Source organism: Bufo gargarizans, chromosome 7 (assembly GCF_014858855.1).
Source record: "Bufo gargarizans isolate SCDJY-AF-19 chromosome 7, ASM1485885v1, whole genome shotgun sequence".
NCBI classification, from domain to species: domain Eukaryota; kingdom Metazoa; phylum Chordata; class Amphibia; order Anura; family Bufonidae; genus Bufo; species Bufo gargarizans.
Genome location: NC_058086.1, coordinates 160,941,935 through 160,954,615, shown reverse-complemented (window position 1 = coordinate 160,954,615; position 12,681 = coordinate 160,941,935). Strand labels below are relative to the sequence as shown.

The 12,681-nt window shown below is 46.7% G+C and overlaps 1 protein-coding gene across 1 annotated transcript in view; it reads right to left on the bottom strand.

Annotated features, from left to right (window-relative positions):
* Positions 1–8,586, bottom strand: part of BRDT (bromodomain testis associated) — a 63,528-nt gene extending 54,942 nt beyond the window's left edge. The window contains exons 1-2 of the mRNA XM_044301702.1: positions 8,504–8,586; positions 6,474–6,701 (exon numbers count right to left, since the gene is read on the bottom strand). Coding sequence (XP_044157637.1) covers positions 6,474–6,662 — 189 coding nt within the window. The 5' untranslated portion in view covers positions 6,663–6,701; positions 8,504–8,586. The remainder of the gene's footprint in view (positions 1–6,473; positions 6,702–8,503) is intronic.
* Between the last annotated feature and the right edge of the window lie 4,095 nt (positions 8,587–12,681).

Here is a 12,681-nt window from a genome sequence, read left to right as displayed (position 1 = left end):
CGGTGATGTCGTCCCGGCGCCGGAAATTACAATTTATATAGCGCTCGGACGGCGCCGGGTGCATAACCCAGCTGAAGACTACTAGAGCACAGGCGGGAGCCCAGCACCCCGGGAGCAGGCACCAGATAATACCGGAGAGAGCCCTCCCTCCTCTCTGCTTTCTGCCCCTACAGAGGTCAGGGGTCAATCTCCTTGTGTTGCCGTCGTGGTGATGCTATGGAAAGGATGGTAACGCTATTTTTTGTTGGCAGTGAAACTTAGTGATTCTTAGGCATTCCCCAGAGTTTCTTTCCATGTTTTTCTCCGTCATCCAGCACTGAAAGGTATGGTTGTTCACAGGAAAAGGCCTGGATTTCTCCCACCCTCCTGTACCTCCCTACCGAAGTAATAGCTATAAGAAAAGTGGTTTTCAGAGTCAACAATCTCAGGGGTATAAATCTGAAAGTGGCTCAAAAGGCACAAACGTGAGGGCAGAGAGAACAATGTTTAGATCCCAAGGAGGAACTTTCACGAAAAAAAGAAAAGGCCATAATCTACTTGTACCTTTAAGGAATCTAATAACCAAGGAAACTTTTGTTAGTTTAATAAGTAGAAAGGTACTGAGGGCGGATATCTGTACCTTTAGCATACTGGTTCCAAGACATTTATCAAATCCTGCTTGCAAGAATTCTAAAATCAGGCCTACATCAAAACTACCTTGAGGGTCCCAGCGACTACCCGCAAACAAGAAAAAGGTATTCCGGGTGCGTACATAGATTTTTGATGTAATCTGCTTTCTGCTATGTAGCAAAGTAGATATAACGGCCTCAGAAAACACCATATTTTTTAATAATCTCCAAGGCGCTAGGTGTAGTTGCTGAATGTTGGGATGGAGGGAAGAGTCCAGATAGAAGGTCAGGAATTTAAGGCAGAATCCAATGTTCCCCTGCAGAAAGATTCTGAAGCAGGGGGAAGCAATATCTTTTTGTCCAATAAGGAGCAATCATTATGACCTGTGCCCCTTCTCTTATCTTCAGAGTCCTTGGAATCAGGGAGAATGGTGGAAATGCATAAAGCAGGTCCCTAGGCCCATGTCAGCGAAAGCTCATTTACTTGATTTAGACCCTCGGAAGGAATAAAAAATGTTCACCTTCCTGTTCTGAGGCAAACAGATCCAGGACTGGAAGACCCCACTTCTCCTAGATCTGTCTGAAGATTTCTTGATTCAAGTACCATTCTCTTTCCCTTAGAGTCTGTCTGCTGAGATAGTCTTCTAATATGTTCTCTTCTCCTTTTAAATGAACAGCTGAAATGGACTTTAGATTTTTCTCTCCCCATTCGAATATCATTTTTGAGACAGTTTCAATTTTTTCCTCAGGCAGCAGGAAGGCTATGTGCATTGAAGGAAGGGGGCCCAAGCTGAACTCTTGCACCAGGGCCCATGAGCCTTTAGTTTCGCCCCTGGTCAGCACTGGTATCGTTTTGGAAAGCAGCTGCATCGGCTAGTACACCTTACTTACCTCCTATACCGCTGAGTTATAAACATGGGTGGGTGTGCCAGTGGTCAGACCTTACCAATCAAACACTGATGCTCATAGAGACCCCTTTAATAATAATTATAGAACGTGATACACAATAATTGCTTACTAAGCGACAAGTATGAAAATGAACTTTATCGCTCAGAGACTTGGTAGCTCGTGATGAAATACTTTAGCTGCTGCAAGACTGATAGGGCGACCTTTCTATCTTTACCCCTTGTGTCAATTATTCCTCATATCTCAGAAAAACAGACTAATTGGGGTAAGTTGTCAGGAACCAGACAATTAATTTGCCTTGCATAATCTTCAGACGAGTTATGCTTTTAATAAGACACTAAAATGAAGACTTTGGTATGCTCACAAGCTCCAGTATTTGGTGTCATTATTGTGCTTTTAGTACAAACCTCCCCTCTGCCCCCCCCAAACAGCTGGCGAATATAGCGATATCTTAGAATATGACTGACCGGTGGGCCTAATCGCTAGATTGCACATAAAGCTAAAGTATATGACCTGCATTACGCAACCAAAATCATAAAATGGGATTAAAAGTTGATTTTGCGGTCACCTGTGTATACCGTGAAAGCCAATTACTACTAGAGAAGACATGAAGTGTATAAGCTAGAGAAGACATGAAGTGTATAAGCGGGTATTATCTGGATATCAGTCAGCTAATTACTTAGTGTCAGAAACATTTTTCTGGTACAATAGATCAAGACATTTCAAAAATATTTCGAGGTAACAGTCCACGCCCCTAGATAGGATTTGCTTAAAGGGAAAGTCACCCACATTTTTTCCTGACGTTGAAAACCAGATTTTGACACACATCCTTTTTTCCCTAATCTCTTTATTTTCTGACTGCAGATTTTTTTTATTCCGTTTCCTGACCATGATTATGGGGGCGGCCATCTTGCTTTAGAAGTTGTGGACAGCATGAAGAGACATGCTTTACGGCAGCTGCCATGGGCCATAGACCACAATGGACAGGAAAAGACCTCTGACTTCTATGGGTGAGTTTTCTAGGCATGCTCTGTGACCTGTGCAGAGGTCAGGAGGGAGCAGATAAGTTGTGATATCACCTATTGTGAATGCTGGTTCCTGTGTTATCTATATATAGGTGATATCTGTCATTCTAATCCTGCCTGTAATAAGCAGATAACAGTAAAACTATCTGTACTTATGAAGACGTGGGGTCTATTATAAGGCCTGGTGGATAGTGCAGAAATTGCAGGATTTTATGTTTTTTTTTTAATAAAGATATTGACATGGAAAAGTAAATTTCAAGGGGATGTCCAGTTTCCTATATTGATAACCTATCTTCAGGATAGGTCATCAATATCAGATCAGTGGGGGTCCGACTCTCGGCACCAACATTAATCAGCTGTTTGAAGAGAATGCAGTGCTTGTGCGAGCGATGCCTTCTCTTTACTGCTGGAAGCTTCAATAATCCGCAGCACTCGCCAGTAGTTGATGTAAAATGGTGATTTATTTGCTCAGACAGCTAGATTATAGCGACGTTTCAACCATGGTTGGTCTTTATCAAGCAATGAAGTCCCATATGCCCAGAGTGCCTTAAATAGTGTACAGAAGTGGGTCCATTGGTGGCTGTGTACAGTGTGGGAGTATACTTATGTCTGCACAGAACAACATCAATGACATCCAGGTGATATACCTTAGAACACAAGTGGTGATTAAAACAATACATTCCATTATACCCTATTAGAGATGATGATCCCTGCGAAGGCCGTGCAATCCACGCTAGTCTCAGTGAAGCGCCAAATACCGGCGTTCCCGTCTCCTCATTGCACATGCGTCAGCGCCCTATCACAGCTAATAGGCAGCGGAGGCATTACATGACGTCGGCCAATAAGAAAAAAGGCCATCCGTGACGGTCAGCGGCTTGCCAACCCCGGAGCCAATAGAAAAAAGGGGAAGCTGGAGCCAATAGAAAAAAGGAGGCCTATTATGATGTCAGCTGTTGCCACAGACCTATAAGCTGGCTAGTCACGTATACCCTCCGGTCGTCAGGGAGACTGGGACGCTTCCTTAACCAAGAGGGAAGGGGTCTGTCTCATCTGTCAGTCGGGGAGCTGGGTAAGCCGACAGCCATTTAACAGCAGGGGGAGTACCAGTCAAAACTTCCATGCCATATTATATAGAGGCCATTAAAGGGCTATTACGGACCAACAGTCTCTAGCTAGAGACCCACAAGAAAAAACACGGTCCCTCCGAGTTTTCTTCTTGTGGGTCTCTAGCTAGAGACTGTTGGTCCGTAATAGCCCTTTAGCTATTAGCTGTGATAGGGCGCTGACGCATGCGCGATGAGGAGACGGGAATGGCGGTATTTGGCGCTTCACTGAGACTAGCGTGGATTGCGTGGCCTTCGCAGGGATCATCATCTCTAATAGGGTATAATGGAATGTATTGTTTTAATCACCACTTGTGTTCTAAGGTATATCACCTGGATGTCATTGATGTTGTTCTGTGCAGACATAAGTATACTCCCACACTGTACACAGCCACCAATGTACCCACTTCTGTACACTATTTAAGGCACTCTTGGGATATGGGACTTCATTGCTTGATAAAGACCAACCATGGTCGAAACGTCGCTATAATCTAGCTGTCTGAGCGAATAAATCACCATTTTACATCCACTACTGACGAGTGCTGCGGATTATTGAAGCTTCTGGATGAGTTGGGACCCCCATCTGCGTGCACCACCCGGCTTGAAGCCTGTCTACTGGTCCGTACCCAAGTGTGTGGGATAAGTAGTGCTGCCAATCCCTGGGGTTTTCTCTTTACTGCTGACATCTGTAGCGCAGAGCAGTGCATTCACAGCTCCTCCATCCTATTCATGTGAATGGGACGGAGTAGAACTACAACTGCTCCTGCCCATTAACAGTAACAGCAAAGTGATTAGATGTTAAGAAATATCCTCCATACGTTGTGAAAAAAATAAAATAAAATCTGCAGCAGAAATTGACCTGTAGTTTGGAATTTCATTTTTCAGCCTGTCAATGTATTGATTTCCCCCTTTGTGATGCAGAGAGTGAAAATCACTGGAAAACTGCAGTGGATTTCACCGCCCCTTGTGACACAATCTAATGGTTGTACTGGAAACAAGGACATGTTCAAGGTCAGATTCATTTACCGTCTGGCACTTTACAGATGCCGTTATATCACAGATCTTAAAGGCAGACATCCAAAGGTGCTAGGGTGGCTACAAAACAGCTAAGGCTACTTTCACACTTGCGTTGTGGTTTTCCGGTACTGAGATCCGGCAGAAGATGTCAATACTGGAAAAAAAAAAACGTTTCCGTTTAGGCTAGTTTTACATTAGCGTGTTTTGCAGATCCGTCATGGATCTGCAAAAACGCTTCCGTTACAATAATGCAACCGCATGCATCCGTTATGAACGGATCCGGTTGTATTATGTCTTCTATAGCCATGATGGATCTGTCTTGAACACCATAGAAAGTCAATGGGGGACGGATCCATTTTCTATTGTGTCAGAGAAAATGGATCCGTCCCCATTGACTTACATTGTGTGTCAGGATGGATCCGTTTGGCTCCGCTTCGTCAGGCGGACAGCAAAACGCTGCAGGCAGTGTTTTGTCGTCCGCCTCCAGAGCGGAATGGTGACTGATCGGAGGCAAACTGATGCATTCTGAGCGGACCCTTTTCCTCTCAGAATGCATTTGGGCAAAACTGATCCGTTTTGGACCGCTTGTGAGAGCCCATGACGGATCTCGGAAACAGAAAGCCAAAACGCTGGTGTGAAAGTAGCCTTAGTCCTCATGCATTATTTCTGAATGGAAAGAGATCCGCTCAGGATGTCTTCCATTCTGTGAGCATTCTGTTTTGTGACCGCACACAAAACCGCTGCACTGACCCGGCACTGAAAACAATGTATGGAGCCTAAAAAAAACGGACCCATCACTCATTGACTTTCAATGTATTTAGTGACGGATCGGTTTTTTCCCGTTTTGATTTCGCACAACCGCATCCTAACGGAATGGATGCATACTGATGTGCAAAATCAAAATGGATCCGTTTAATTCTGGTATTGAGATCCTCTGACAGACCTCAATACCGGAATTAACAACGCTTGTGTGAAAGTAGCCTTACTACTTATACTCTCACTTTTGGGAACTTCCTCAGCCATGTAGCAGAGTCGAGAGTGGTTACTTAAAGGGAGCCTGTCACTTCGCAAAACCTTCCCAAGCCGCCCGCAGTACCTGCGTGTAGCCAGCAGCGTGTTTCTGATGATGCCTTTCTTCCTTCGCCGTGACTGACAGCGATTATGCAGAGAGTTCGGCAAAGCCAGCTGTCAGTCAAAGCGAAGGGGCAGGGAAGGGGCGCGGTTACCGTGACTTGGAGCAAGGAGGCCGCAAGCATGAGTGGAGAAGCGCGCCGGCAGGGGATAAAACAAAGTTTTCTGTACTTTTGCTGCATCTGCCTTCAGAAAGAAAGGCATCATCAGAAACACACCGCTGGCTACACGCAGGTACCGCTGGCTACACGCAGGTACTGCTGGCGACTTGGGAAGGTTTTGGGGGGGGTGACAGGTTCCCTTTAAGTGACCGTTCTTAACTCTGCTACATGGCTGAGGCAGTTCCCAAAAGTGAGAGTATAAGTAGTAAGGCTACTTTCACACTTGCGTTGTTAATTCCGGTATTGCGGTCTGTTCGAGGATCTCAATACTAGAATTAAACGGATCCGTTTTGATTTTGCACATCAGGATGCATCCATTCCGTTAGGAGGCAGTTGTGTGAAATCAAAACGGAAAAAAACGGATCCGTCACTAAAAACATTAAAAGTCAATTTAGTGATGGGTCCGTTTTTTTTTTACTGCTGGCGGCTTGGGATTGTGTTGGGAGGTGACAGGTTCCCTTTAACCTCACACGTTCTCTTACACAGCGATACGTGGTACAAGTTACGGATTCACAGCCTTACAGGGAGGTTCAACTTTGCAGCATCTACAGGCTGTTGGAATGGCCAGGAAAAATTGTGTTTCCATAATGTCTTCAACACCACCTTCTCCAGGTACTGAAGCTGGTTAGTCAGACGCCCGGTCTTCTTGCGATTAATGTATTCTGGCGGAGGCGGATTCACGACTGATAAGTGCAGCTGTCTGCTTGACATGGTGCATCAATCCAGTTTACTTTCTGGACACACATACCCCTGAAAAGACAGATACGGGGTGTTAATATAAGGGTACTCTGCGATAATGCGCGGAACAGTATTAGGGCTCATGCACACAGAAGTATTTTTTGTCTGTGTCCATTTCGGGGTTTTTTGCGGCCCGTATGCGGAACCATTAATTTCAATGGGGCCACACAAAAAAAAAAAAGGAAGTGATCCGCAAGTCCTATTCTTGTCTGTTTTGCAGACCAGGACTGTCTAATCTCATACACTTTGCTGGTACTGTATTAGGGTGCATTCACACAACCGTATAAATGGCTCCGCATCCGTTTCTCAAATTTGCGGAACAGGTACGGACCCATTCATTTCGATGGGGCCGCAAAAGATGCGGACAGCACACAGTGTGCTGTCCGCATCCGTTCCGTGGCCCCACAAAAAAGATAAAGCATGTCCTATTCTTGTCCGCAAGAATAGGCATTCTCTATATAGCGCCGGCCATGTGCAGTCTGCAAAATGCATGATTTGCGGACCGCAAAACACTTACGGTCGTGTGCATGCACCCTTACACTGCGGTTTTTCCTGCGTAAAAATCCAGGCGTAATCTGCAGTGTATGCAGAAAGCCTTAGGGCTCATGTCCACGAGCGTACTGGCTCATTACCTGAATTGTGGATCGTACAGCGGCCAGTCCGCAACATTCGGCCACTGGTTGAGTGCACTCCGTGCTGCGGAGGCGGACCCATGTACTTGAATGGGTCCGCAATCCGTTTCATACGACCGAAGATAGGACTACACCTATCTTTTGCAGAGCGGAGGTACGGATCGGAAGCCCTTGCCTCCGCAACGCAAAAAGATAGAACACGTTTCATCTTTGGCAGATTGCAGACCCATTCAAGTCAATGGGTCCGCATCACAGCCATCCCCCATCTACAGCCTGCACTAAGCAGTTTCCGTCAGCCACAGATCTTGAATGACGCAGCAGGACACCTACTGGTCGGCAGCTCCCTTCAAATCTATCCTAGCCACAATCTCGCAACTAAGACTGGGTTCTTTATTTTTCTGTTCTTCTGATGGATCAGAAAACTAAACGGTGATGTGAACTCAGCCTAACTGGGAAAACCAGAAATCCCCCCCCCCCCCCATCCATACTGGGAGTCCAAACAGTTTAACCCCCACTAATCAAGACTGTATCACCCCTATCCCATGGAGTCATCCTGTTAGTTGCAAATGTTAAAGAGTAGATTCACACTTGTAGGTTTTTTTATGCAGTTTTTGAAAGGAGAGGTATAAAAGGACAGGTTACTGTTTTTGTAATCCACTGCTAGTTCTGGCTTCAAAAACTGCATTAAAAACCTGAACAAATCCTGCACATGTGAATCTAAACTAAGGCATCTTAACCAGATGCAATGGGGCGCCCTATAGCCAGGCCGGACCCATATGGCAGCACGCAGTGACCGATACACATAGGGATACATTGTATCTTATGGATACTTCATATTTTGTTAACACCTGACTGAACAAACGGCAGCTGCCGTTTTCTAGTCCAGGACGCATGGCCTCTGCCCAAAACACGTGTCCATTGGTAAATTGCGTCAAAATAGCAACTTACAGCCAGTGAGGCGCAAACTCAGTGCTTGATAATGGGACTGAATTATTACTTATGTGATTCTGCGTGGCCGACCACTACAGACTGCAGAGGAGCCCACGTGTGGCTACCACACAGACACTACTGCGCACTGTTTGACCACCAGAGCCTCATCTGTGACGGTAGGTGCTTATTACATGTGAGGGCGGCCCGCTCTCCTCTATGGCGCCGCACACAGACGCGCTCCCTGCCGTTTACCTGTCGGTGGCGGGCACTACAGTGGCGCGCAGCTCAGCACACGCAGTGTTTCCATAGCGACGACACGCCCACTTTATAGACAACCAGAGCGCGCGGCGGGGAACGGCGTCATGGACAGCGGAGCGCCGCGTGGTGACGTCATTTTTCATGGTGCGCGAGTTGCGTAGCGAAGGCAGTCTTCCTATAGGCGGAGCACTGTCATTTACAGTAGGTGCTTAAAAAATGTCAAATGAAAGACTGGTAACCCATAATCCTGTAATAAACAGGCCCCTGTGCTATGAGTAGGCCACAGTATAGTGTACGGTCATGTGACGATCTGTCAAAGAACTCCCAACTTTATAAAATTGCAAAGGGGGACAATATGTCTGGCATAACCTCCCCTCTAACCCTGCCCAAAGCATAACTATACACAGCCAGTCCCTTTAATGCCCTCACATAGTAATTATTCCCCCTTTGTGCCATCATGTAATAGTAACGCCCACACTGTCCCCCCTCACCATAGTTATGCCCAGATATGTGCCCCCTCACCATAGTTATGCCCAGATATGTGCCCCCTCACCATAGTTATGCCCAGATATGTGCCCCCTCACCATAGTTATGCCCAGATATGTGCCCCCTCACAATAGTTATGCTCAGATATGTGCCCCCTCACAATAGTTATGCCCAGATATGTGCCCCCTTACCATGAGTATGCCCCTCACTATAGTAGTTATGCCCTCATATGTGCCCCCTCACAGTAGTTATACCAGATATGTGCCCCCTCACAGTAGTTATGCCCAGATATGCGCCCTCTCACAATAGTTATGCCCAGATATGTGCCCCCTCACTGTAGTTGTGCCCAGATATGCGCCCGCTTCACAGTAGTTTTGCCCTGTTATATACCTACTCACTGTAGTTATGCAAAGATATATGCCCCCTCACAGTAGTTATGGCCAGATATGTGCCCCCTCACAGTAATATTTCCAGATATGTGCCCCCTCACAGTAGTTATGGCCAGATATGTGCCCCCTCACAGTAATATTTCCAGATATGTGCCCCCTCACAGTAGTTATGCTCAGAACTGTGCCCCTTCACAGTAGTTATGGCTCAATATGTGCCCCTTCACAGTAGTTATGGCTCAATATGTGCCCCTCACAGTAGTTATGCTCAGATATGTGCCCCCTTACCATAGGTATGCCCAGATATATGGCCCTCACCATAGTTATGCCCAGATATGTGCCCCCTCACAGTAGTTATGCCCATATATGTGCCCCCTTATCATAGGTATGCCCAGATTTGTGCCCCCTTACCATAGGTATGCCCAGATATATGCCCCTCACCATAGTTGTGCCCGGATATGTGCTCCCTCACAATAGTTATGCCCAGATATGTGCCCCCTCACAGTAGTTATGCCCAGATATGTGCCCCCTCACAGTAGTTATGCCCAGATATGTGCCCCCTTACCATAGGTATGCCCAGATATGTGCCCCCTTACCATAGGTATGCCCAGATTTATGCCCCTCACCATAGTTGTGCCCGGATATGTGCTCCCTCACAATAGTTATGCCCAGATATGTGCCCCCTTACAGTAGTTATGCCCAGATATGTGCCCCCTCACAGTAGTTATGCCCATATATGTGCCCCCTTACCATAGGTATGCCCAGATATATGCCCCTCACCATAGTTGTGCCCAGATATGTGCCCCCTCACAATAGTTATGCCCAGATATATGCCCCTTTCACAGTAGCATGCTCAGATATGTTTCCCCTTATAGTAGTTATGCCCAGATTTGTTAAGGCGGGTCATGGCTGCGGCCGGTGATTGGTCGAGCAGTATTCACAGCCATTTTCTGCCATGTTGAGACAGTAGCAGGAGGTGGAGTGCAACGGGAAGATGTCAAAACTGCAGCGGCAGAGATCAGTGAAGTGGGTACATGTTCTGCAGTTTTTTACAGCATGTGTAGCCCCTGGGACTGTTTTTTTTTCTTGTACTGGAATAACTTTTTTATATCAGCACAAAAATCATCTGATTTTAGACATTTTAAGGTAGTAAATAAAATACACCAAGTAACGAAGACATGTATAGCTTGAAGTCTTCTATACAGGATGGAACCAGACTGAGCAGATAACACAAGTACGTTTATTTCCCAGGTCAAAAAGAGGGACATTTAAGGAGAAAAGTGGGGCAGAGGAACTTGAGTCAAAAAGAGGGACTGTCCCTCCAAAAGAGGGCACTTGGGAGGAATTCCATTGACGTTGTTCTAGGAGGAGGCCACCGTGGCTTTTTGTCCATGTTTACATTGTGTGGTCACCTCACTACCAGACGGTGCACTTGCTATCAGTGATATGCCGCAGGTATTCTTTACATTTTGTGCATCTAGGACAAGACACACACCTCCCAGCTATTTCTGGCAGATTCATAGTAATGCCCTTACGGAGCTAAGCTGCAGTATAAAGCAGAACAAACAATGTGTCTCTACATCAGTGCACGAAGCTGACACAGAGACACTTACTGTACCTGAGTGCACAGTGCAGGGCATGTTGGTGTTACACTGTGTCGGTGACTGAGAGGGTGAAGATTCAGGTTCATCTGCAAAGCTTAGAAAGTAGAACTTTACATCAGCACTGGAAACGAGGGGATCACGTCACACCCAAAACACATATTACTGACAGCAAAGTCACTTCTCACCTAAAGTCATTGTTTCCGCCGAAATCACTCTCATCATCCTCTACACTTGCAATTTGCTTGCAGAGGAATAAAATCCTGACTCCCGTGGTACAGGACACTAAAGTTTCCCTGCTGAGCGCTAGGCAAGCCAATCAGCAGCAGGCTCTGCTAGAACCGCTAATGCTGATTGGCCAGCCCAGCAGCGAGACAACATAGACCGCTAGTCAGGACTCCAGCAGGTACGGCACTAGCTTCTCATGATGTACTGACTAAAGGGGGCCCCCGAGGACAGGACAGAGGAAGCAGGGAGCTGGAAAGCAGAGCCTGAGCCCCGGACAGGGACTCAAGACAGTAGCCTTTTGTCCAATACTGGGTCCCCTTCCTCCAGGGGCCCCATAGCAGCTGCGTGGTCTGTCTCCGTTGGAGGTACACTGCTGACTGTACCTCTTATTTTTAATCTATATGAGGCTACTTTCACACTTGCGCTTGATCGGATCCGTTCTGAACGGATCCGATCATATTTATGCAGACGGAGGCTCCGTTCAGTACGGATCCGTCTGCATTAATAACTTAGAAAAAATTCTAAGTGTGAAAGCAGCCTGAGCGGATCCGTCCAGACTTTCAATGTAAAGTCAATGGGGGACGGATCCGCTTGAAGATTGAGCCATATGGTGACATCTTCAAGCGGATCCGTTCCCATTGACTTACATTGTAAGTCTGAACGGATCCGCTCGCCTCCGCACGGCCAGGCGGACAGCTGAACACTGCAAGCAGCGTTCAGCTGTCCGCCTGTCCGTGCGGAGGCGAGCGGAGCGGAGGCTGAACGCCGCCAGACTGATGCAGTCTGAGCGGATCCGCTCCATTCAGACTGCATCAGGGCTGGACGGAGGCGTTTGGGTCCGCTCGTGAGCTCCTTCAAACGGAGCTCACGAACGGACCCATGAACGCTAGTGTGAAAGTAGCCTAAGGCCCCATGCACACAACCATATCCGTTTTGCGGTCTGCAAATTGCGGATTCACAAAAAATATGGATGGGATCCATGTTACATCCACATTTTTTGCGGACCTGTTTACTTCAATGGGTATATGTGGTCCAGAGATAGTTTCTGGCAATTCAAAACTTTTCCCAAACCACAGAATATCTGGGACCACCACTGATCACGAGAACTGAATCCTGTGTCCCCTTATGAATGAAGTGGCAGGTCGAGCGTGCACATAGCTACTCTGTTCACTCTCCATGGGACTGCTGGAGATAGCCAAGTACAATGCTCAGCTATTTCAAGAAGTCCCATAGACATTGAATTAAGCAGAAGGGAACATGGTTGATCTACCATTCCATTTTGTTGGGGACACAGGATCCCCATTCTCATGATCATGGGGGGCCCATCAATCCCCACAGATCAGATACAAATCCCCTATCCTGTACATAGTAGGTAGGGGATAAAAAAATAAGCTGAACTGTAAAACCAAGAGAGACCATCACTATCTGATCAGCAAGGGTCCAAGACCCTGCACCCCCATCCAGTTGACTA